Below are 22,072 nucleotides of genomic sequence, written 5' to 3' on the forward strand. Positions count from 1 at the left end.
AGTATAATTAAAAGATAGCAGCTTGTCCTTCCCAAGTCATGATAGCCACTAGTCAGCTTGGACATGATGACGAGTTTCTTCCATATTTGGAACAAATTCACTAGCAAACAGCATGGAAAACATCCCCCAGTCCTCTCCCTGCCAGATGCACAAACCATAGCAGAGACATAAAAGGCAGGGAGAATCACAAGACATATAAATATTTCTTCACAATCTAATGCAGTGAAAATACGTATCTTCTGTCAAATACAGAGAAATAGTTGTTTATGATTTAGTATCCAACACTTCTTTCTTAAAATACTTGCTTGTGTGAAGGGAAAGGGAAAATTTTAAAAGTAACATCCTAAAAATAAACATTACAAACTTGAAAAACACCCACATAACTCAATAAAAACCTATGGTAACTACTCTGACTAAACATGTAGACCGTATGCCATGCACCTTTTTTATTGCAGATGAAGTGTGCTGTGGCCTACGGGCTGAAAACTGCTGCTCTTTTAATCTCTATGTTGGTACAACTGTGTTTGTAGAAGATGCTCAGAAATGAGATGAGGCTAAACTCATTAATTAACCTTAGTGATTACAGTTTATTGAAGAAGATGGCTGCAATCGTATTTCCATAAGCTGTGCTGTAAGTGAAATCAAAAGCAAAGTGAATCGAAGGAATGAACAATGGCAAAACCTGCCATGACTATTTTGCACTGCAGAAATAGTATAAAGCCATCAGACACATTTCCTATTAGAAAATGCAAAATATTATGCAAGTTATTGTTATTCTCTTCCTCTCTCAGCTCTCAGATTATAGAGATCAGATTTAGAGAAGATCTGCTAAATTTTCTACCTGCTACAAAAATATTCTCTCCCAGTAGCATATTACCTTTTACCCAACAGAACTGAAATATTTTCATAAATATGACTGCACCATTAATACAATACAGCCTGCAGGCAGTTTCTGGGATTTTTGCAGGTTTTTACCTACTGCTTCTTTCTAATCCAAAATAAGTTCAGTACAGACAATGGCTAGTTTACCCTCCCTAGAGAGAGGAAAAAAAGTCATTTTCTCTGATCAGGATCTAACAGCTGCTTTAAAAAATGCTTTTATTGTTTCTGTAACTGATTGCTCCTATGGTATTTTAACTTCCTATTGCATCTACATAATATTACCATATCATACCCTGCAGTTTCTTATTTTAGTCTCTGGAACATTGAAGGAGCTTTGCAGTAGTGGCAATCAGCACACTGAGTCCCTCCTTCTGTGCCTTTGTCTTCAGTTTGCTGTATTTCTTTACTTTAACATCAAAAGCAGTTTTGTTCCTTGAGATGCAAGCCAAAAATTATAGTAATTCTGTCTGCTTTAGAGCAAGTTTGTATGGCCTTATAATAAGCTATCAGGATTCAATAAGTAGACTTGCTAAAGCGGGAGCTCATTACGCATTTACCTCAAAAACCAAAGACATTCCATTTCTCATCTCTTCAGAAGCAGTCTTCCAGTTTCTGCCCCACAATGTTTTTCTTGTTCATGTTTAACAAAAAGGGGCCAATTTCTGTCTCTCCTCCTTAAAGAATGCGGATCTACAAAGTGCCAAATTCAGTCAAGAAAGCAGTAGCTGATTCAGCACCCTTCTGACAAATTGCTATGACTTCAAAAACGAGAGGTACAGCAAATGTGGGGAATTCAAAACAAGATGGCATCAAGGAAAACGGTTTTGTCTTCTCTTAGACAGAAGTTAATCTGAAGGGAGGAAAAATGTGGAAATACTTTAGCTTGTCCCAACTTATTAATCCTTGCCCTATGAATCAGTATCTACTCATCACGATTTTAATGGGTTGCATATGATTGCATTTAGAGTTGTGAAGGACGAAGCACAGTACAAGACGAGACTCCAATAAGGAATAATTAAAAAGCTCCTAAATCCCTGTCTGTGACACTGTACGATCTGTCACAACCACAATGCACCCATCTGCAGATTTCCCCCACAGTACACACATATCTGCAGAGGCCAGCCAAAACTTTCTTTATTGCCCTTTCTCACACTTCTACCCAAATCACATCCTGCAAAGGGGATAAAAAAAAAAAACAAAAAAGTACCCAAGGCAAATTATAATTGATTAATCACAACTGAATAGCTTTGAAAAGTCAAAAGACTGAGCAGGAGGAAGGGCAGACAATTTGTCATTGAGGTTTCCATCTTACCGCATGACAAAATCCGCTTGATCTATTTGTTTTCCGCAGCCGCTCTTTTTGAGAATCCCACCGTTTCCCACCACAGAGCATTTCTTCAGTGGCAGCTGGAAGGGTGTAGCCTAGCAACACAAAACAAGGACTGTTTTTACAGAGGAGAACACATACATCTTTGTAGCAGCTGCTCCTGGAGAACCAGGGAGCTGGCAGGGCTCAAAGTGAGGAAAGAAAACGGAGAATGAGGAGCTAAGAAAAAAGTCCAGAAATTAGCTGGTAAGTAGACAAAGGACAGTTCTTATCCCTGTTTCCCCAACCAAAATTAAAAAAAGATGCAACACAGAAGAGAATAACAGTTCTGCATAAACAAACTGCATAGTTACAAAGTTGCGATAAACATAATGACTAAGATAGGCACTCCAAATGTGTCTTCTAGCCAAGCTGCAGAGAGAGGAAAAAAAATTACCAAGAAAAAAACCCATGAAAGTGACCTTTTACATAAAAGACAGCTCTGGACAAGAAAGGAAGGAAGAAGGAGCAATGTGAGTACAAAAGGGACTCAGGAGTTACCCTGGATCCCTCCATTGTTCTTTCACTGGGCTGGGTCACCCTAAAGCATAAAGATATTTAGAGCATCCCAGCAGCTTCATAAGTGCTCAGCTCTCCAAATACAGCACAAACGAAAATTAGAAAACCATTTTAACTAAGGAGCCCTTGTCACAGCTGAGCAGGGCATTAAATTGCAAGGTCAAATTGTCATGCTATCTTATGTATCAAATTCAGTATTAAATAGGATTTGCACAGTCTTCTTCACTCCAGAGGATCTCAAAGCTACATGTGGAACATCTTCCTGTCAGCCTTGAGTCATTCACCTTTAGTGGTGTTGAGACAGTCATTTAAATAGCTCACAGTACATCAGTGTAGCCCAGCACAGATATGTCTGTATAGATATATGTGTGTGTGTGTGTGTGTGTATACGTATATAAAACAGGGTCAAGGGGTGAACAGCATAGGAATTTCAAGTAGTATGATAAAGTTATAAGAATGGACTCCATCTACAACACAGGGGTTAATATTCTCCTCATGAAAAAAAAAAATTGTGCAGGAATTTTTCATTTATCAAACCTGTCAAAACCCGACTTTGCAGCAGAGACGGAAGCTACTGTCTGGGCCTCTGAGAATGCAAATGCCACAGTGACAGGATACAGCATGGCAAAACAATTATTTTCACCTGGACAACAAGTTCCAACAGTGGCAACACTTACTGTCACTTAAATGTACAGAGCAACGTCTAACATTGCATAATGTATTCACGAGGCGTTACAGCAGTGTACATAGCATAGAAAACAGATCCAGCGCTACAGCACAAACTCTGCATTTGTTGGTATTCATTTCTACTTTATCTTCTCCCTTAGATGTATTTGTTTCACCATCTATTCTCAGCAAATTAGATTCCATTCAGCTAGTATAAAAACATAATCTGCTATCTAATAAAATAAATTAAAGCATTTTGCGTATCCTAATATATGCTAGAGTAGAAAAATCAATTCCAGTTTACTGAGGCCCAGCCACTGCTGGGAACCCAGGGACAGCACAGCAGAGCAATACTAAGTATGCAACTGCATTCTGATTCTGCATTCGCCTTCCCAAGAACATTTTTTAATTTACCCAGTTATTGAACTAGCAGCATATCTTGAAATTCAAAGGACTTTTCATTGTTGAGGTGACACTGACCAAATGAAAGCTCACAGGTTCAGTACAGGGAGTGGGGTAGGGATGGAGGAAATTTAGAAGTGGTAAGTTTTCATAAATAACATCACCATTCTTATTCAAGATATGTCAGAGCTCTTCCAAGACAGCCAGTTATGCAAAGACAAGGCTGTGACAAATAAATCACAAAGGCAGCAGCCATTAACTTAAGAGCCGTGGTAACCCTGTCACGTAATTTCTATGACTTCAGTACATGTTGAATTTCTCTAGACCCCCAAAACAAACATTAAGGAGTTACTAAATGCTTCAAAATTCTCAGTTGCAAACAGCCCTTGATATTGTTAGAGATGAATTGCTGTCCTTCAAAGGAGGCTTATATCCTGTTATGTTCAAAGATGATTATACTACTTATCATTTGCATATATACTTTCATTTCCACGAGCGCATGAATCTTTGAAACTCCTGCCCTTCAGAGAGCCCAAGAGACAGACAAACAAGATCAGAACTGAAAGGATGATTTGAGGGAGTTAAAGGGTGGAAGAAGTGGCAAATAAAACCACCACTGTGGCCTAACCTGTGAAGAAATCCACTCATACACAAGAAGAAAACCAAGCTGAATGCAGTTCTCTGTGAAAAGCCACCACTCCCACAAAAGCCCACAGAAGCTTTTGCCTCCCCCAACAAAGTAATGAAAATTCTGGACATGACATAGACAGTTTGCATGCCATTGTTTAGCTTAAAACATTCAATAGGTTCAGCTCCCAGAAGACTATACTTATAAACTCAAGGCAGACATTAAGTGTCCCTGATGCTTGGAGGCATTTCAGCTGCTTTTACCCTAATGAAGAGAAATTCCTTAGCATGCTCTGGGAGAAACATGTATTCTTTTTTTAACATTGCACATGACTGTTCTTCAGTCATTCAGGTTACAAACCTGCATATTGCTCAAACTGCAGGGACATTTCAGGAACTCTGTTCTCAGTCCATTTGTACAAACTGTCCAGTCGTATACAAATCATACAATTCAAGTGTTGCCTATGAGCTGCTATGAAACACGTGGCTCCTCTGTCTCTGCAAAAGGCAAAGAAAACGCAGTAGACTCCTGGCTTTGAAACTGTTAGGAATCATAATCCTGTGATGCAGTTAGCAGCTGCAGAGTTAACCCACTGCAGGACCTCCAAAGGATACTCACAGGACAGATAGCACAGATAAAGGACCTTCAAAGCTAAAGTGCTGCGGGCTTCATTCTGTGACTTTACACAAGCATTCAGCTCATTCCTTCCTTTGAGCTGACCAAAATATAAAATGCAAGCATCTTCAGCAAAATTGCAAGGTAATTAACCATATGGAAGCTTCAGCCCTAACATGCAGTTGAATTACTAGACCTGTTAATACCTTTCCACACCACTATTTGCCTTTCAAGAGGTTTCCCCGCATCCACTTGTTCCTACCACTGCCTCACAGGGTACAGACTGTGGATTTAAGGTTGAAATTAAATAATTATCAAAACCTAGAGTCATTTGTTTGGTTGTTTTGTTTCATTTAAGAGCAAAAAGCACTGAAGATGGACTCTAGCAATGATTTGTTTTCTTTCAATACTCTCTTTCTCAACTAATCTTATGCCATCTTCATGGCACAGGTAATCTGTCTTCAGATGTTTTGAATGTTATGTTGAAGAGGTAGATCAATGCTGTAACTTAGTTGAGAATTAAACCATTTTTACCTTTTTTGTAAAGTAGTCTTAGGCATAAAATGTCAGTAGGAGGCAATTTTCAATCAAGAATGTTACATTTTTTTAAGGTGACGGTGCTATTTGGAAAGAATTCTACACAGTAAAAACAAAATTTCTTCTGAGTTTCTATTACTAGAAAAATATGTTTCAAAGAACTAATAAAAAATTTTCTAACGCTCTTCCTCTTTACCTCCCACAGTGTAACTCTTTGCTAGGAAAATCACCATGTGCTGGGGACCCAGCTGTCATTTATGCTAAATACTCAAAAAAGCTCAGCTGCTATTCTCCTTTGAATTATAATCTGGCCTGACAAATGCTTGCTTTGGATTGTAAAGTTGCAATAAAAGCATTTCCATTTATATTAGCTTCTTGAATCTGCATTGTTTTTATTGTCAACAAATTTGTTATTTTCCTCATTGATTAAATTTTAATGAACAGATTCCTGTGGGTGGACTAGAAAAATCAGCACAGCAAAACCAGTTTATCCAGTGTAACAGAAAGAATATAAAAATAAGTGACCAGTGCACATCCATCTTTAAGCAATCATTACAATAGAATTAGATAATATTATTAACTGAAAGAATAAAAAAGAAAAATAAACAAACCCTTGTATACTGCCATAAGCAGGGTCAAATCCTTAAAAAGTTTTAAAAACAAAAAGAAAATGAAAAGTTTGCATAAGGTGCTTTGTTAAATGTATCTCTTCAAACGAAACGTGAGACAGAGACAACACCAAAATAGTGAAACTCCACTAATAACCAGTGAAGATGCTTTAGTTCCTATTTATGTAAATGAGGTAAGAAGCTGCACATCCCCCTATGAATTCAGTGACAAATAAGCACACAAAGCAATAGATTAATGGCTCCCAATTGAATACAGGAGTAATTTAACAGAGCATCTATCCAGCAATTCACTGATTAGTTTCATCATTCATCTAAGTAAAAATAAATCATTGTCATCAGTTAAAAGAACATTACACAGTACTAATAAAACATAATTTATTTTAGATAATGGTATTCTAATTCACTTTGATTTCATTGTTAAGTTGTTAATGTGTTAATTTTTACCCACTCACTGCCAAAGACAGTTAATCAGCAACCAAGTTCTTACTGGAAAAACAGAAAAAATTACAGTGTTCAGCCTCTGATTTAATACTGATGATGTCAAAAACACTAAAAACACAGGGAACATAAATTACAATAAAATGGGTTTTCAAATATGCATTACTGGATTTGGAACAAGATGCTGTGTTTTACTGTTCCCTTTGAGAAGACAGCATCCTAAAGAAAAAGGCCTAGTTCTCCTAATTCTTCTAAGGAGCCAACAAAATTGCAAGAGTCAACAAGAAGCCAAATTCGGCCCTGACTATTCTTTTCACCCTTTCGCATAAGGAAGCAGCTGACACTTTAAAGGAAGCCTGTATTTGTCTTAACCATAGGTAACATGGCATTGTTTTTCATGCTGTTGGACATGGTGGGATGGAAAACACTCCTTCTTCTTTGCTTTATTGTTTACAAATCATCTTTGGTACGGCAGGCCTTTTGTTCCTTCACTGGAGCTGTCAAGCAGGGAGACATGAAGGCTCGACAGCAGCTGGCTCCAAAAACATCAATGTCACTCACACAGGGACAGTGTGTACTCTGTAGGGGATCGCAGAGGGCGGTTGCAGCTCCTCACGTTTCAGCTGTCTCTCTCAGCCCCAATGCTGCAGTCCCAAGTGAGCTGGATGGGCGCCAGCCCAGAGTAAGGGGCAACTACTGATAGCTATCCTGCAAATGTGACTGTGTTAGGAGGAGCTACTCCTCCAGAAGCAAAGAGGACTTCAGCCCATCCCGACAGCGCGCCACTGTTGACATTCTTTTTATCCCTGAAAAGTAACTGATATTTTCTCAGGAAAATAACTGTTTTCACATTAAAAAAAAATTCTTAAAGCCTAGGTTTGACATGAAGGCAGGCCTGATGGTGGCTGCAGCTCCCCACAGGGAGCGGAGGGGCAGCGCTGAGCTCTGCTGTGTGACAGCGACAGGGCCCGAGGGAACGGCATGGAGCTGTCAGGGGAGGGCAGCTGGGGGTCAGGGACAGGGGCTGCTCCACAGGGCAGTGGGCATGGAACGGGATGCACAGGGCTGTGGGCACGGCAACAAGTGGCAGAGTTTAAAGAGCATTTGAACAACACTCAGACACAGGGTTTGGATTTTGGGTGGTCCTGCATGCAGCCAGAAGTTGGACTTGATGGCCTCTGTGAGTTCATTCCAACTCAGGCTGTTTTATGATGCCATAATAGGTCTCATGTAGTAATTCGTAACTTTCAACATTTTCTATCATACTTCTATTTCAGCTTGGCCTTTCTGTTTATACTTACTGATTGAAATAATTGCACAAAGTTTGAAATGCATCCAACAGTCTAACAATAATTTAGAAGTTATTTTTGTGTGGACAAATAAGAAAAATGGGTTAGAATGGGTTTATGTGTGCTGGAAAGACAGAAAATCTTTTCTCATAAATCTTGAGAGAATGTTGGGGGCTAGAAGATGCATAGATTTTAGGAAACCACAGTGACGCATTACTGGTAGATTTACTGAATGCTGTGTAATTCCTAAGTTGTTTTGCATTCATGCAAAGGTCTATCACAAAAGCTGTGAAACCATGTAACCTATATTTTGCATGTGAAAAATGTCAAAATCACAATTAAAGTCTCTCCACTAAGACTTTTCAAAAATGTTTTAGCTACAACTTGAAAGAATTCTCTGTACTCACTGAATACGAGAAATGTTAAGCAAGAAGCAAACAAAAAATTCTGCCTTTAAGGTAACGCTGTTATAAAACAGAGGGTTAGGAACAAGCATAGTTCACAGACTCATATCATAGAATGGCCTAGGATGAAAATGACCTCAAAGATCATCGAGTTCCAACCCCCCTGCTATGTGCAGGGTCGCCAACCACCAGACCAGGCTGCCCAGAGCCACATCCAGCCTGGCCTTGCATGCCTCCAGGGATGGGGCATCCACAGCCTCCTTGGGCAACCTGTTCCACTGTGTCACCACTCTCAGTGTGAAAAACGTCCTCCTAATATCTAACCTAAACCTGCTCTATCTCAGTTTAAAACCATTCCCCCTTGTCCTATCCACCCACGTTGACAGTGATAGGACCCATAGTTAACTGTGTGTGCAACAGATCAAGATGAAACTCCTGCCAGACTCAGCTATGTACTTAACACACTAACCTTTTGTGTATGCTAATTATGAACAGTAGTAGATTAGCTGAGTGTGCTTTTTAAAGTACTGGACTCAGATACTAACAAATTCCAATATCTGACCACAAAGAAATTACTACAAGGAACTGTGACAGTGACTATGAAATCCCTCTAGGAGATGGGAAAGGAATCTCAAGATGAATCTCCAGCTACCTTAAATAGTTTCATTGCTCCACACAGGTGCTGTTAAGTAGCAAACGTTGAAATCTGAAGCTCAGTGCCCATACAAAAGAGAAATGGTCCAAGAAGAGCAAACTTCTCTGTAACACCATTCAAGAACATCTCAGCTATCACAGCAGTCATTATTGAACTGGAATTAAACACTGAATTTCATATAAATTTGTGCCATTCGCAAATATATGTTTGTGATTATATTAATTTTCATGAGATTAATATTTTGTTATGCATTTGTATGGGATCATGCAATGACAAAATGTCACTTAGACTTAGCATTGCTCTACAGCAGCAGGAAAACCTCTTACATTCAAAAGGATACATGAAATATTAACAGGAGAGCAATCACACAGAAGAGAACACTTTGCAACATAACGACATATTCATAAGAAACATGGAGTAGCAGTAACTAGCTGGTAGTCACTTTTAGTCCAGGCTGTACTTAGCAAGAACTTCAAAATGGCATGTTCTGTAATAGCTTTCCGCCCAGTATGAAGTCGCTGCAAGTACTCACTTGCAGTGGATTAAAAGAACTCTTCAAATTGCTACCACAGCATTTAATTTTATCCAACCAGCCTTCATACAGCCAGGATAGCACAATGTGGGGATTACGAAAAAAAATACATTTGGAAATTGTAGCAGTTTCATTTAAAAAACAGACTTTCAAGGCTATATCATAAACAGTATTTCAAATGGCGAATGCTCCAGAAAAGTAAAAGGAAAGCTTCTATTCTGTGTGACTTAAAAGACAAGAATACATTAATGAGTGGGAAAATTTGAAAGTTCTGGAAGACTTCTGGATCTAAGCTTTACAACCTGTAATTTACTGGAACCCCCAAACTTTGAATTAAAAATGGGAAGAGGAAATATTTTTTCATGATTAATTTGAACAAGGAACTCAAACTACTGGAGTTGAGTAGATTCTTTTACTCTGAAAGATGTTATAGTTTCCAACATTTCTACAACTGGAAGATCTCACAAAAGACTTAAGGTACCTTCTATATAGCTGCATTTTGATTTTCCTTGAAGAAACCAAGTCCTAAGTAAAGTGTACAAAAGGAAAGATTAAAGTACAAAATCAACTTGACCAGTATCTGTAAATAACTGTCTATGCTGGTTCCCTAGACACTTTCCCATACACTTGAATAACTTGATTTTTTATTTTTTTAAATCTTATGTGATAATAAGAATAAAATTAAATTAATAGGCTGAATGAATAAGCTCTGCCTGCAACCACAGAAACAGTCAGTAATACTTCTCTTTTATCTGAACATTTGACAACATCAGATTCCATGCTGAGCTTAGAGGAAAACATCATCCATTATATGGGATTCTCGAGCTTGCTCTGCTTTGCCAGCACCTCAAAAGCTATGCACACAACACCCCTACAGTTAGAATTCAAGACTCAGTATTGTCAACTCACACTGTACAGCACTTACATATGGGATTGCAATTTGTCTTCTGGTTCACTGGCATATTATGGCAGAAAAACATTCAAACATACCAGGTATTCCAGTGGTTACTTAACGTTACACAATGCTGAATATTTATCAGCAAGCATTTATCTTTTGGATTTGGAGACCTAATTTCAGACACTGTTTTTGAAGGATTTCCCTGTCCTCTACTTTTCCTGTTTCTTTCTTAATCTACTCTAAATTTAAGCAGATGAGAAAAAGCAAAGAATTTTACATGTTGTGTGCCAGAACTACATTGCTACAACACTTCTACGCTCAAACCAAAGATACACTTAAGTATTTTTGGAGTGTTGAGTAGATATTTCATGGAAGAAAGGATATTTCATCATCACTCGAGGTCAAAACTACATTTTTAATGTTACGCATGTTTAATAGACAACAAGAGTAGCTGTATTGTGATTTTAACAAATTCTTCCAAAGCCCAAATAAAATGCAGCAGAAACTTTTAAAATTAATCTCCTGGACTACAGTGTGCCATTTTCTGGCCAAGTAAGTTTTGTATTTAGACATACATTTTATCTTTCTGAGCTTAAATTTTTGGTAATTAACTATAATATTCTAGTCACATATGATTGCCCGGTGACAATGTCCTCCAAATGTAATTTCTCCCTCAGTGCTTCCATGATGGAAGAACAGTAACAAGACAAAATGAGACAGAGTAAAGAAAATCACAAGGTTTCTTAAAGCTGGTGCAGGAAAGACTAGAAACCCTACTCACATTTTGAATTATTCTCTTGTGAGAGTGTGGGATAACAGGCAGTCAAGTATAGAAAAATATCTGGAAATTGTGAAGGACTGAATTCCTGATCAAGTAAGGGATACTGCTCACTTATTATCCTAAAACAACAAAGGTTCTCACAGTGCTATTTCGTACATATGCCGCCACTATGCGGACAGACTAAGAGAGTTGAGGCTGTTCAGCCTGGAGAAGAAAAGATTCCAGGGAGACCTGGAGAGCAGCCTCTCAGTATCTAAAGAGGGGCTATAAGAAAGAAGGGGACAGACTCTTTAGCGGAGTCTGTTGTCATAGAATGAGGGGAAATGGTTTCAAATCACAAGAGAAGAGATTTAGATTGGATATAAGAAAACTGTGTTTCTTATGATCAGGGTAGCGAAGCATTGGAAAAGGTTGCCCAGAGAGGAAGTGGATACCCCACTCCTGGAGACGTTCAAAGTCAGGCTGGACAGGGTTCTGAGCAACCTGATCTAGCTGTAGGACTCCCTGTTCACTGCAGGGAGTTGGACTAGAGTAAATAATTGTGAAATATAGTAATAGCCTGTGTTGAACGTGAATGGGGATAGGAAAGAGAGCAAGCAGAAGGACTCTGAAGACGATGTCAAAAATCTGCATGTATGTGGCTGGTTTACTAAAAAGCATATTCAGCTAGAAACGAAAAAGTTCTTTAAATCTTACTAGTAGCATACAGTGCACACAGTAAAATATCAAGGGCTTCCAATTCTACTGTGTCTGAAAGTCACTAATACTCAAGCAAATGAATAGCTCTCTGAATGCCTGAGAGCTCTCTGATCCCATTGATATGAATAAGGATCTGCTGTAAAAGAAACCAATTCAACTTCCATAGGCACCAAAAAATGGATTTAGTCATCAAATGATCAAATATCCAAGTTTGAAACTTTTGGCTTTTGTTTCTTAGGATATCTTAAAAGCAGTATACTTCTATTTAGCTAGTATATTAAACTAACTTCTAAAACAAAAAGATCTGATAATAAAAATTAAAAAAAAAGATTCTTGCCTTTGCTTTACCTCTAAATAGTTCTGAAGAATCAATGACATCTATTGAGAATCGCTAATTAAAAAGACATCAAAGTCAGCCAGCAAGGACTGATCTCTCTAGGAAATTTGCAATTAGAGGATGAGTGGAATTTAAACACTCAGCTTGGTTTTTGGGAATTACTGTTGACTTTCTTTAATAATTCTTCCAGATAATTTTTTCTCTTCGCCATTAATGAGAAAAATTAAGCCTCTTAAGAAAGTTCCACTTTCATCTATCTATATAAAGTTTCACTTTGAACTATAGATTTTAAATCTCACATAGCACACAGTCAAATCAAATACATAAAATACACAAGGAAATGAGAAACAGCTTGAAGAATAGCTATGTACAGCTATGCTCCAAGGAACTGTTACATTCAAATAGGTCAGAAGCCTGCAATAATATCTATCTTATGTCTTTAGCTTGTTCTTCACCCACATGCATACCTAGATGGCATGCATGTTGCCTCATAACGTGACTAACACAAGAAAAAGTAACCTATGAGCTGAAAAATGAACAACACTATTCTTGGATAAAATTCTTGATAAAATCCAGAAGAAAAAAGAACTGCATATAAAGCAAGGACCTTCATTCAGAATACTGTCCTTCTTTCAGCCAGTCACTCCGCAGAATTGAAGGGTTAATATAACCTTGCTGAGAAGTGAAAAAGACAGATAGCAAAACATTAGGATTTACATATAATGAGTGGCTACCAATTTTTTTTTAAAGGAAGTATTTAGAAGTTATGAAAGAGGTTTAGAAGTCCAGAAAGGCAGGAGGAAAAGCCATCATGATTACAAAATCAATGCAGTTTCCATAATATGTTTTATTTTTCCAGTAATGAAAACACATCTTGAAAATGAACAGTATTGCACACAGGCAGCCACGAGTCTCGTCTCTCTTGTTTGAACTCCTTTGAATAACTTATTATTGTATCAATAATAAAATACTTAGCAGTATAAGATTAAAATGGGGGACAGTATCATTTCACTATGTAACAGAGTTGGTTCCTCAGACAACAAACAGAATTTATTATTTGTTGCAAACTGATTGAAAATAAAGTTTGGAAATAACTCCTCCAATGAGATAAAAGCAAAACAAGGGTCTTGACTTCAGGGACCAAAACCAACCTACAACTAAAGTCTCAGTAGTGCAGTTTACATATCAGGATTTGAAAACTGGAAGTCCATTTAATTTGTGCACACTAAGGCAATTTCAGCTACTGAGACACCTTTTTACATCTGCTTGTGCTTCCCATGGGTTAAGCATCATACGATAATTCAGGCTGGGAGTGACATCAAGCAATCTAGTCCAATTTCCTGCTCCAGGAAATGCTCAATACATGCTGTTTCTCATGTGCTTCAGTGTTAGTTCAGTGATTTTAAACAGTAACCTGTATGATTGTTTAGCTGGTAGCATCTATCCTGTAGCGTTTTGAGGAGCAGCAGGACAGGGGCTGACCAAAGGGGCCAGTCGAAGCCTCTGCCCACCTGTGCCAGCATGTCATGACCCTGGTCGGCTTCGGATCGACAAGTGCTATGGTGGGATAGGGCCCTTCTACTAGTAATTTTTTTACTGATATGAACTAATAGAGCACCCTCCAAGGCTCACAGAGTCCCACCAGAAGCACACAGAGCCCCTGCGCCTCCCCATCCCCCAAGCTGGCTGTGGTTATTTCTGTTTGTATCATGGAAGGTGCTGTTTCTGAGGTCTGGTTTTCACTCAAATTAAAGTAATAAGGAACCACGGGCCTCTCTGAGACAGCACTTAATACTTCTTCATACCTTGATACCTATTCTTCCTTCAGTTTGGTCAGTAGAAATGTCTTACAGTTACACAAGCAAATATTGAGTGCATAAATTCAAAAAATGATGTACTGTTCCCTGCCAGAGGTGGCAATTTGGAAAAGCCAATGTCACAAGTTTTAAGAAGCTGTAAATCTATTCTGCCAGCTAAATAAAATGCCACAGAAATCAGACTAGCAAATAAGGCATCATACTGCTTGGTTTTTTTCTTTTTTTTCCAAAACATGCTGTCAGAACCAGTGAATAATTTTTCAAGCATCCTATTAGACTAAAATGAATTCATTTTTCACTAACATCTATTCTCAAACCAAAAAGCAATTCAAAGGTAATCTAGTGATAATCAAGATGACTCACTCTGCAGGAAGCAATTAACATAACAAGAATGCACTGGTTTGATTACTCCCTGTGTGCTTAAGCATCACACACCAGCAAACTTCTCAAGAATTTTCCTTCCACTTAGTTCCTGGTACCTATTTCAGGCCTTCTCAGACACTAGCCTAGGATGAGAAGTTTCCTACCAGTAAACCTTTCAGCTTCATCACTCAGAAGAAGAGAGATCAGAGTGAGGAGTTTTATCACTTAGGAACATTTAATCTTCCTTAGGGACAAGAGGTCATTAATCAGCCCTGTGCTGAATCCTCTCTCACACCTGGCGGTGTACAACATGCACATGCAGCATGACAGACACCTGTAACTGCCATGTAACATTTTTAAACACACATCTTTGCCACGTATGTTTCTCTGGGCAAGAAAACCAGTCCACTCTCCTTTTATACTCATTGTATTTCTTCAGTTTTCATCCCTTCACAAAGATAAAAGTCCTACAAGGACTGTCATGGTCTTCCACCCTTTGAGAACTCATCTGATTTTGATGCTTCTCACTGTTAATCTTCTAAATTCTCCCTTAGCTTTTTTTTATTTACATGGGAAGTCTCATGGCAAGAGACAGCAAAGCTGTCGGCTTTTCATAAGACATATAGCTTCATCTCCCCATAATATCTGCAAGCTTGTTTTTAGAGCTCTTTCAGTCAATTCAAGAGAGATATTCGAGAAGCGCTGCTCTCCACTCATGTCTGAATAGCCTATAAAAGGCAGGCTTAGAAAAAAAAATTATAAAATGACATAGCAAATGTCGTACATTATACTCTCTCCCAATATTTTTCAGCTAAAAATGTCACACTTGAAAAGAAAAAAAAAAAAAAAAAAAGATGCTTTTTCTCTAGGAGTATAGTCTCTGAAAATGTGACCTGTGATTAGAAAAATCAGATCAGGTTGTCGGTTTTGATTTTTTTTTTTCTCTTTTTGTATTTTCACTATTGTTAAATTCCATGCAGAGCAAGAACACAAGTGGACCGTTTCAGTCTCTAATTTTTTGTGTGTGTGTCAATCTCCACGCAATGTCACACATGATATTTGGAAACGAAAGACTGGTTAGACCATTCAATTGAAACAACCACATTAATAGCAACATGTTGATTTTTTCCACTAAATAAAAATGCAGTGATTTTAGAATATGAAGAGAACGAGTAGCATCACTTTTCTACTGCTCATTACATTTCTATGCCCCTCACCAATTATCTGCAGTATTTTCACCAGGAAGAAATTGGACTGTGCTTGTCTGTAGCCTATACTGTTTCATTTTTTCATTCAGATTCTACTTTGCCTTACTGAGACATGGCACATTTTCAGGTATTCACCTTCATTGTCTCTACCACCAAGCTAGACAAACTGGCCTAGTATATGTAGTACACCCATGTAGAGCTTTTCCCTCTGGTGCATCTTCTAGGTACATAGTCAAAAGCTATGGTTGATTTAACTTCGTATACCCACCTGCAGAAGGATGCTAGCTGCCAAAACTTAACAGGCCAACACAGAAGAACACCTGGGCATAGAGGCCATGGTGCTAACAACTTATGACCACATATTAGAATAACAGTGGCAGTTATCATAATCCAGCTCATAAACTGTAGATAAAGGCCATGTTTCTGACCATGGTCTCATACTGACAAGGGGAAAGATAGAGGTCCTTCCTGAGCTGGAGTGAAACACCTGGCAACTCTGACGATAGAAGAGGTGGCCTGGAAATAAAGACAATGGTCCAGCATAAAACAAACTCCTTCACCTCCTTGGGATGTCTGGCACAGCAAAAGCACCAGATAGAACTGCCCAGAGAATCTAATAACAGGAATCAGTTTTACTATACTGAAGTTCAGAAACAGTATTTTATTTCCTTTGAAAATTACATTGTTTTATTCAGAATTAAATATCATAGTGAAACTTTACCAGAATTACAGAGCTTCATTTAATTTCTGGATGATAATCTCTCAAGGCAGTGAAATTTCTAATGCCTCATAAATTAAATCAGGATTCAGATGAAAAAGTTAATGGATATGAATGAATTAATGGCCTATAATTTTCGTTCACAGTGAAGTCTAGTTGCACAGCTTCCATTTCAGCAGCAGAAATTTTCACTAGAGTTTCAATTCTGAACAGTGTGTCTATAGATACAGCAGACTGACAGATACTGCACTTTGAATATTACTGGGAAATGAGTAGAAGGTTGTTTTAAGGCTTGATGCTTAAGATAAACTACCAGTGGTTCTACATTAGAATTCAAAATGGGTCTCTCATATCAAGTTTGGAAAAACCATGGGTGATAGGGTACAGTATTTTGTTTACATCATTCCTCACACTCCAACTTAAAATTTGGACATCCAAATTCCATACATCAAAGAAATGCTACAGCTCCACTGAACTTGCAACAATTGGTACGTAACAGGACAACACAGAGCTAAGAACTCACTTCATACCCACAGATTTCTCCTACAGTGGAACAAGAAGAAAGCCAACATGTTTCAGGACAGGAGCCATCTGTCACATCAACTAGGGGCGGAGAGGGAATGTCAGATTTCTCAAGCCTCAGATACCATGAATGAGACTTGTGTATCTGTCCTTTCCTGTGCCACATTTCCTCACCACTGTGCCATCCATATACAAGCTAGTCATCTTCTCCTTCAGAATTTTTCATCCTTAGAGCATTTTTCTGATAAGAACACAGTGTTAAAAATTAACAAAGAGGGGAAACAAAAAATGAAGCTTAGGTTTTGGTGGAGGCTTATAGGTTAATAAAAGGGAAAGATCTGTAATGCAAAAGCTCACACCTTAGTTAGCAAAGATAATAAGATCTGTAATTCTTAATTAGAAGCACACAAATGTAGAGAGAAATATCAAGCCATAATATGAATAGTTTTCAGTAGAAATCTCCTTAGCAGACCCAATAATGTCAGTTACTTCCAAAGTACTGAATGATGTAATTTTATATGAATATATATCCCACATACACTTATAAGGAGAGTATAATTACAAAAATGCAATTATAGACTATTTTGTCTGGGGATAAGCAGTGAATGGGGGAAATTACGATGAATCAAGCTAAAACAACAAACAAAAATTAATGAAAAAATATTGCAATGATTTTTCAATAAACACAACAGATGAGTTCTCTCTGTTGACCCAGCGGATGAGGTAATATCCTACACACAGCTGATCATACACCCAAGAGATTCTGACTTTCATTGTCTCCAAACCCTGATACAATTCATATCCAGTTGCACAGCCACTGTAGTGCTTTAAAAAAAGCTAAATCACAAGAGTAAAGAAGCTCAGTAAATTAGTAGCTCAAGCTGCCATAGGGGTAGAAATAGAAATTAAAATATTTTCTCCATAAAATATATATTTTTCTACGTTGAACTTTATGTTTAGGATAATAACTCACATTTCTCAGTATTCTGATTGCAACCTGGATGTGTGTTACATTTTGTGTTTTGATTTTTCATCCATTTGAACAATAAAGTACTATATTTCATATGCCTCATCTGCACGGTGTAGATCAAGGTAGCAAACTTTCTAAAAATCAATGTTTTAATCTATAGTGACATATTCTGGTATCACACAGTTTGACAGGCAAAGCCAGCAGTTCTATTCCCACACTCATACTGTCAGGGATGGTAGAAATAAGATCTAGACTGCAGCAATTAGTGACTGGAACTGACGTCTGGGGGTTTGATAAATAAAGGAGAAATTTCTAATTTAGAAGCAATGACTGTGCTCCTGCACAGCAGATGGAGATTCATGGCACTAACCTGCTGCAATGAAAACACTGCTGTTGTGCAAGGCTGAGGAATCATTCGATGCAACCCTGTAGATGGAGTTACTCAGGAGGTCAGGGTGGGTTAAAGGCTTCCTTTGTAGTGTTGTTGCATTACAGATAATAACACACAGCACTTTGCACCTGTAGGTGTCAAAATATCTGAGGAAAGATGTTAAGCAGGTGTGGCTGATAGAATAATAGGTACCACACATAGGCTTAGGATCTAGTATGCAAGAACTCCTTTCACAGCACTCCAAGCACAAGCAATGGGAACTCCACACCACAAAGAACGTATAGGCTGCAATACAGCCTCTACTGAAACCGATTTATTTTTTTTCCTTTCCTCAAATTAAAGTTCCTAGCCTCCGTTGAAATGAAAATATCACATATGATTCCCTACAAGTCCCAAAGGTGCAGGAAGAATATCAGTGCACAGCATAAATTGCTCTTAACACACAGCCGAAGTAAAAAACCATTTTTACTCAGCTCATCCTTTTTGCAGAGACAGCTTTTTTCTCCCTTGACTAAATAGCTAGACATATGTTGAAGGAAAAACATACAGATATGGCAATCAAAAGACAAAGTTAAAGTAAAAAAACATGTTTTCTAAATTGACTCCTTCTGACAGGAACTTGGAGTGCAGTGCCAGTAAATGGTAGTTAGACATATGTTAGTGAAATGAAAAAGGCCCTAAAAGCATAATTTCAGAGAAAATGCTCTTAGAAAGAGAACTTTCATGAACTGTGGCAGAAAGGCTACTCATCAAAGCCACACACAGATCTGTCACATTTTTGCAAGTTATACTGTACTTAGCTTCCGTGGAAGTAAAGCAGTGGATGGGATGTCAGCCAATTTTCTAGAAGACAGAAGGAACTTTTTAACTTTACAGGTAAAAGTGCTGTTAAGTGACTGATCAAAATGGGAATGCTATACATCTTAGATTTTCTGTGTTTATTCATGCTTTAAACAAATTTCAAAAACGGTCCATATCTCATCTGCCAATAAGATATTTAACAAAATAATTTCGTATGGTTTACCAAAATTTCATCTGCTGAACATTAAAATAGTATCAAAACCATTTAAAATAAACGCAAACAAATGTCATCATACTACATTGACTGAAAAGACTCATAACTGCTCAAGTTAACTTTGTGAACTAAAAAATATCAAAAGCTATATAAAAGCAAATGGAGAGAATAAAAGAAGAAATTTTGTAATGTACCTATCTTCTTAAATAATGGGTCGAGGAAAAAGGCTAACAAGAGGGGACACTGAATATTCAGGCAGGTCAGATAAACATAACGAGTAAAGAAGTGGAATGCCATAACAGAGAACTTCTCACTGAAGGAAAAAAAGAATAATCACAAAATAAATATTAGCAACAAGATTCTCATAATGGGAAAATAAAATAAAGAAAATTATAATTCAGCTGAAGCTAGAGAAATGCCAACTAATCAAAAGCCTTCATTGCACATATACTCATTTTGCAGAATCATCATTTTCCCTTTAATTGCCTACAATAACTACTCTGCCTGATTATCTTTGCACTGCTTGATGAAATTCAGAAACTGGCCAGTTAAATTTCAGAAGTTACTTCATCAAGCAAAGGAGATGAGCTTAAACCCCACCAAAGTGGAAGGAGATAAAGAGTCCTCTTTAATCACTGAGTTGTACTGGAAAAGACTGGTAGCTCTGCGGCTTAGATCAGGTGAATTAAGAATGCACCAATATTAAAAAGGATTGAAAATATCTGTGAGTTGCACACTGTTCCCTTTGGACATGGAAAACTGAAATTATTTTGTAGATTTTGCTAATCACTTTAGAAAGATGTGTTTCCACATTCAGAAAATGGAGAATAACCATAAAATCTGTACTGTGGGACCTGCAGAGAAAGTATGCCTTACAAGAGCTACGCTTATCTTGCTTTGATTAAAAAAAAAAAAAAAAAAAAAATTACCTCCTTTTACAGAGTTTATTTTACTTGTGTTCATGTACCCTAAAAACCAGAGCACAGCTATCAGAATAACAGGGGAACATTATTACAGAGTATTACCACAGGGGGAAAAAAAAAAAAAGGAATAAGCAATTCAAACCTGCAACCCCTATCTGACACCAATCATGAGTAGATCATTTTACAGTTGGAAAATTGACCACGAAAAGCTGTAATTCATTTCTAGAGTACTTTGAACTTCACTCCAGGTGTGTAAATCACCCTAGCATTGGGCTAATGGAATAGCACTTAGATAGAAGGGAGTTGTCTCAGCCTCGTGCAGGATTCAAATCCTCTCAGCAGTGTACAACAGATGTAACCTCACAGAAGCTAGAAAAGTGGCAGCTGTAAAATAGTTGCAAAATGAAATTCATGCTCCTTGTCTCTATCACTACAACAACACTCTGTCTCTAAGGTCTTCAGTAAGCTATGTGATCTCCATGAGACATGACAGCAGCCCAAAAAATATTAACAGGAGAGTAAATTGATCCCCTAACTGGTATTAAAAGACAAGCTAAAAAGAGATGCTAGTGAAGACTGAAGAATAGAGGTAGCAGGTGGTAAAGTATGGACACTACCAAGGAGACAATTCAAAGCCAGACAAAATTGTGGTGAGAAGGGCAGGAGAAAGAACTTAAACAGCAGGCCAAGGAGCTGCGAACAACAGTTCAGTACAGAGTCCCTGGACTGAAACCCAGCAGAAAATGAAGCAGAGCTACCCCGATGTTAAGAAGCCATGAACGTGACTCCCTCTGAGAAAAGACAAGACAAAGACTCAGTGCCTGGGAGTAAAATAAAAAAAATTGTGTTTACATTTTTCAGTCAGACCTCAGCTCAAATTTAGGCATAGAAGGAGCCTGGTTCAACAGACAAGCCAGAGCTTTGGTCTCGCAGATTTGAAGAGAAAGTGCTCATTATTGGAAAATGTAATTTTTGACATCAAGACATCTGTTAGACCTCTTCACAAATCAGACCTGGTTTGATCTGCCTTATACTCTGGCACCTGCATGGAGAAGCAAGGGTAACCAAGTCATACAAAATCTTAGCATCTAACAAATGTATGATATAAAGGAAACTATCAAGCTGGAAATGCTATTTAGGAGCACGGCAGAATAGAATGCAACTTTTTCTGTATCTATATGTGCTCTGAAAGAGTGACAGGAAGGAAAACTTTTGTCTGTAGGAAGATCAACCTTGGCAAAATGAAAGGTGTGTGTTGACTAAGAAGGTGTCACTTCTTACAACTTTACATGTCTGTAAATACACGCAACTTAGATGACCTGGTTGAGCTATGGTTGAGCTATACTCACAGAGAGCTTGTTACAATATATCCACTTCATTCCAGCTCCCCTCAGCATGTGGCTGGAATCCCCAAAAGATACTCAGGTACAGTCATTACTGTATCTGTCAGCTCAAAAGCTAGTAAAGGCCAAGAACTGGGTGGAAAAAATTACCCTGAAAGCAGCCACAAAGGCTAAATCCACCCTTCCCTAGAAGAACCATACTTGATAAGAGGATACTGTTGATCTAATGCTTTTTAATTTGGTCTGTGAAGCAAAAGATGTAGTGGTTCGTCATGCATATATGTTTATTGTACAGGAAAAGGGGGGTTGGCAGTATTTCTTCTACACATATTCCCCATGCAAAAGCTCTAGTTTTAACTGTCTCCAGAGGTTTCTAGGCATAGATTTAACTGTGCAGTAACACCTATATTGAATTTGAATGACTGTAAAGTGCTTGAGGGAATTGCTATAAAGAGCATCATAGTCATACCAAGGATTATTTATCTTCAGCTTTCTGATTTCTTCTTCAGACGCAATATTGGATCA

At 38.0% G+C, this 22,072-nt stretch overlaps 1 protein-coding gene across 1 annotated transcript in view; it reads right to left on the minus strand.

The window, feature by feature from the left end:
* ST8SIA1 (ST8 alpha-N-acetyl-neuraminide alpha-2,8-sialyltransferase 1) overlaps positions 1-22,072 on the minus strand; it is a gene marked incomplete at both ends in the record, with an annotated part of 114,768 nt that overhangs the window by 51,223 nt on the left and 41,473 nt on the right. Inside the window, one exon of the mRNA XM_079547766.1 lies at positions 2,195-2,304. Coding sequence (XP_079403892.1) covers positions 2,195-2,304 — 110 coding nt within the window. The remainder of the gene's footprint in view (positions 1-2,194; positions 2,305-22,072) is intronic.

The sequence above is a fragment of the Tetrao urogallus genome (genome assembly GCF_951394365.1).
Source record: "Tetrao urogallus genome assembly, chromosome: 1".
Taxonomy (NCBI): domain Eukaryota; kingdom Metazoa; phylum Chordata; class Aves; order Galliformes; family Phasianidae; genus Tetrao; species Tetrao urogallus.